Consider the following 4644-nt stretch of genomic DNA (forward strand, 5'->3'; position numbering starts at 1 on the left):
GCTTCACAATTTGTCAAAAGATTTCCTTTTCGAATATTGACTGTGAGTTGTGACAAATTTCATGACGTCAATCGATTATATTGGTGTTAATTCACAGTAAATCTATTGTTTTACTGATGCACGAATATATTATATCTGTACTGCAAATTCACTAGATTCCAGTATTAGAAAGTATTATTTATTTTGACAATGGAACAAATAAAAGGAGTATTTCAAAATTGAAACTGTACATTAAATAGAATAGAATTTGTGGGATACATTCTGTAAAACATTGTCTGCCTCTATTTGAATTACAAAATTACAAATAGTTGCACATGCAATTGGACTATCTACATAAAATTTAAGCAAATATCAATTATCAATAATTTACTTCTCAATTGTCTTAGGACTCAAATTTGGCCCGATCTTGCTTAATTGTAAAGCGTTTGTTGATCGAATGCAATACATTGTTCAATGATTTCATATAAAAGTCTATCAAATAAGCTTCCTAATATAAAATGTCTCAAATTTGCTTTACGCAGATATCCGTTCAACCTTTTTATATCTTCTAGTTCTTATCACCATCTCTTCTTTTTCAAATTCTGCACTTAGATCGTCAACTTTTCTCCTCCATCTCCACTTCTTCTTCAAAGATTTCCGCATCATTAACTTTAAATCCTCATCATATAACACGCGGAATTTGCAGCAGAGTATATTGGTATCGCTCAAGCATATACTTGAAATAACCGGTTTTCAGACATGTCCACGTCTGCCCCTGTAAATAGGCCTCACTCGACCATGCAGTCCACATCATTCACAAGAATGGTAGTGCTGTTGCTACTGGTCTTCTGACAAAATGTGTCCTGTTGCTCAGTTCTTGACTCTGAAAGATTCAATGTGTTAGATTTATCGAAATTCATGTCCAGTCTGAACAGGTTTAAGTTTATAGATCGAGGCGACTTTGATATTAATAGGTATCGTTTAAGGAGCCGGGAAGACCGTTTAACTTTAATCCACAGAATTTGTAAAACATTCGGCAGAAGTCGAATCACTGAATACGTAGTAAATCACGGGATTCAAGTAAAAAGATAACTTACTGTAGCAGGAGATAGTTGCATTGGTCAGAAGCTTGACAAGAGGGGTAGAAACTGGCATCAGTACCATCGACAGAAACAGAATCAGCTGAAAACAATGGATTATTAGAGAATTATATTTGAAGATTTGGTGGGTTTTGTTATAGGTTTTAATCTATTTTTAATGATATGGCTTTTTCAATTTCTTCATAACTACTAAAATTACAAAGAAGCTTATTAGTGTTCCTATGTTTGAACGTACCATTTGGTTTGGCATATCTTCTGGATCCCAGCTGGTGAGGATGGTGCTGACTCCGAAATAGTTAGCAGTCAGAGCCATTCCAATCCCCATCATGGGGGCGTAGCAAAAGAGGAGCGCTCCTGCATTTACCAAGCTCGTGGAATCTGAGGAATGCGTTTTGTAATAAACCTGATCTATGTTTTGTAACCCTTTAACCTTAATTCTTAACGTTTTTTCGTTGGAATCAGCTGATTATAAAACTCGGAATGTTTATTGACTTCACCGCTAAAAGGTCTGACCTCGGCGGTTAAATCCAGGTCCTCATTACGTCAACAGTAAACGTGACACTGTGCTACCATAACTAGATAATTGACTAATGACGGACCAAACATTCCTTAACGAAATATTTCAAATTACCTTGTGACTTGGCACAGAAACAGGTTATCATCCCAACTGCCACCATCACAAACATCAGGGCAAATGGCAGCACGCTCAGGATGATGTTGTAGCCCAAAGTGGACTTGAAAATTTGATCGTTGGTCATGGTCTCGTAGTCCAGGTAGAAGATTTGGTCAGCGTAATAAGTACAGAATCCTTCTTGTCCCATTAGGTAAGTGGTTCCACGGAGGTATGGGAGTACGGCGAAACCGATACTGATCAGATAACTGAGGGTGGGGATAGGTTAGTGATAAGATACTGCATAATGACAAGATAAAATATGATAATGATGCAATCCAAAAGAACTATAATCGTTTACAAGGAAAATTGGTTTGCTGTTAAATAAATAAGTTGTAGTTGATATTTAGTCCCTGCATGCCATGAAATAGATACCAAGTTTTAAAGCAAGAATTCAGAGTTAAATAAACTTGAAACTTACCCAATAATGACGGTTCCAGCTCCAGTCCATCTTAGGGCAGCGCTCTCTTCGGATTTCTTCAAGCCCATGATCACGTGACCGAGAACTAGGAAGAAGGAGACACGGTGAGACATGTCCGTTAGAGGTCCGATTATGGTGCAGAGAACTCCCGTGTCAGGGTAAGAGAGGTTCCAGATTCCGGATACTATCCCGATAGTCAGGCTGAAGGGGTGGGGGTGTTAGTTTTACTGTTTTCTTGTCCTTAATAACGCCATATTTTTGAGGAATTTTTTAGATCTAAAGTTCAATCTAAGTTTTGTTCGATAAGAATATCAAAAAATAATTAATGTTAGATGAAAAAATCATGAAAAGACAGGAAATTAAAAACTCACCATCTTAAGAAGTCCCAAAAGAGAATTTGGCAAGCGATAGAGGCCAGCATAACTTTAACACCCAGCTTCTTCTTGCTTCTCATCAGTGTTGCAAGTCCGTAGAAGCTGGCAGTCAAGCTCAAAGCCGTGGTGGCGAGGATAAGCGGAGTAAAAGATTGATCCATTGTCGTGTAGATTGTTATAGCTAAATGGGTTGTTGTCGTTAATTAAACCGGTCGATTAAATTAAGTGTTTGCTTTTTATCAATCAACTGTAACAACAACAAAAATGGGCACAACACATTGGTAAATGATCAAGCCGCACACTTATTAATTTGAAGTATATGATCGGTAAAAGATACGCATGTGAATACAAAAATTTCAAAATATAAAACATAGCGCATAACGGCTGGTAAAAGAAGTGTGAGCCAATATTTTGGGGACATCTAACAAATCTAGCGTCAAAATCAAAATGTGAGACCATTAACTTGGCAGGCGGTTTTTAACCCCCCGAGGATCCATAAGCATTCCTCAAATTTCGAGGAATGTCGCTCACGCCCTAATCTCCCCAGGCTAATTGCTCGGAATGCGACTCTTTGTGGGTGACCAAGGCGTAATTTAATTCGAGGGCATTGAGCAAATATTCTGCGTCTAACGGGCCGAGATGGAACCGCCAAAACTCTGAATTTCGGGGGCCCCGTTCCCGAATAAACGGGGCACATATGCCAGTTATGCTGATTCATAAGTTACGCTGATCAACTGTCTTGTTGTTACATGGGATAATGGCATTACGTAAACGGTGTAACGAGCCAATGGTAGGGTTGTATCGCAGGCCGGTAGTAGAGATTATGAATTGAACAAAGTAAACGTTATATTGGCTGACGTCAGTAAGCGTTGCTTTGAAGCCTAAATTTTATCCTTATAATTCCAGGGAATTACAGGATAAACTTGCAACACTTATTTCAAGAATTGGATAAGTATTACATAGTTCAAACTTTCAAAGTAATCGTGTATAATTCTAGAAGCCCAAAACCTTGCAAACAAGTTACCTGCACAAAGCACATATTTCATCAAAATAGTCTAAATAATTTCATTTTTACATTGCAATTGCCTCTGATGACTAATTTCAATTACTTAATTGCTCCGGGCAACTGGGCACACTACTATTTTTTTCCTAAAATTACCGCTTTAACATTCCAACGTTTCATCATTTATTTTTAACCAGGCAAAGTATGTGAGTGCAAAATCACGTACGGATATAGACGCGATAGTAATGAATTTTAGATACGAATATGACGAAACTTTTAGTAGGGTTATCCTAGACAAATACAAGAGCCTTGATACAACTGACTTGCACTCAAATCGATGAATAAATGATAAATATCTGATATGGCAGCTGTTTAGCCACACACAAAACATATCCTAGTACTTTGTTATTTTAACGATCTTAGTGCAATCACACCACGCACAGTTATATGTTTTTATCCTGATAATTCAAGGTTCACCGTACAAATTAATGCATTTAATATGACGGCTAATAGTCCAATTAACTGAACATCGTAATGCAGGAAGTTGTAATTTGTTGGCGTGTTTGTTGTTGTTGTTAAACCCCGGGGGACCACAGCTGTTATAAAGTTAACAACGAACATGCCAACCAAAACAAGGTGTCTCAATGAGATTAAATAATGTATCAAATCTTACATATTTCAGAGATAAATTATAATTGAGTGTAATCACACAGACAAGCATTTCAATAGAGCGATGTGGATCTTTGAATGGCTCATTTAAGTTAGGTTTATAGGTGATGTCTTAGTTATACAAGTATTACAAATATAGTAATAGTATAGAGGTCTCGTTTTACAGAATCACCCGCTGTGTCATCAGTTCTTGCTGGTATTATTATACTACCATGTCATTCTTCACCATCATTATTTCAAAACAATTGGATGTTGTAATGCAACATATGCAAATGAAGCTTGTACTGCACTGATATCTATCCCTTCTATTGGCTGCTAAACAAATGCTTGCTCGTGATTGGTCAAAGATACAGCAATGCTTGTGTAGGATTGGTGAGGAGGCGTGACAAGCAGAGCAAGCAAACTCCATTGTCCTGCACGGAGCTGCT

The 4644-nt window shown here is 37.5% G+C and overlaps 1 protein-coding gene across 1 annotated transcript; it reads right to left on the reverse strand.

The window, feature by feature from the left end:
• Positions 1-220: 220 nt before the first annotated feature.
• Positions 221-2724, reverse strand: LOC134822039 (uncharacterized). The gene is made up of 6 exons (XM_063832878.1): positions 2542-2724; positions 2171-2371; positions 1711-1958; positions 1315-1457; positions 1077-1161; positions 221-862 (listed from the first exon to the last, which is right to left on the reverse strand). Exons 1-6 carry the CDS (start codon positions 2703-2705, stop codon positions 768-770), a joined length of 936 nt encoding a protein of 311 aa, XP_063688948.1. The 5' UTR covers positions 2706-2724; the 3' UTR covers positions 221-767.
• Between the last annotated feature and the right edge of the window lie 1920 nt (positions 2725-4644).

The sequence above is a fragment of the Bolinopsis microptera genome, chromosome 10, assembly GCF_026151205.1.
Source record: "Bolinopsis microptera isolate Bmic1 chromosome 10, MBARI_Bmic_1.0, whole genome shotgun sequence".
Lineage (NCBI taxonomy): Eukaryota > Metazoa > Ctenophora > Tentaculata > Lobata > Bolinopsidae > Bolinopsis > Bolinopsis microptera.

What these genes read in the sequence shown, in the direction of transcription:
- LOC134822039 (XM_063832878.1), bottom strand. Translation starts at nt 2,705, where the DNA reads ATGGATCAATCTTTTACTCCGCTTATCCTCGCCACCACGGCTTTGAGC. An exon ending in GCTGGAACCGTCATTATTGG is followed by an intron (nt 1,959 to 2,170) that starts GTAAGTTTCAAG and finishes CCCCACCCTCAG; the next exon opens with TTATCTGATCAGTATCGGTT. An exon ending in TTTCTGTGCCAAGTCACAAG is followed by an intron (nt 1,458 to 1,710) that starts GTAATTTGAAAT and finishes CGCATTCCTCAG; the next exon opens with ATTCCACGAGCTTGGTAAAT.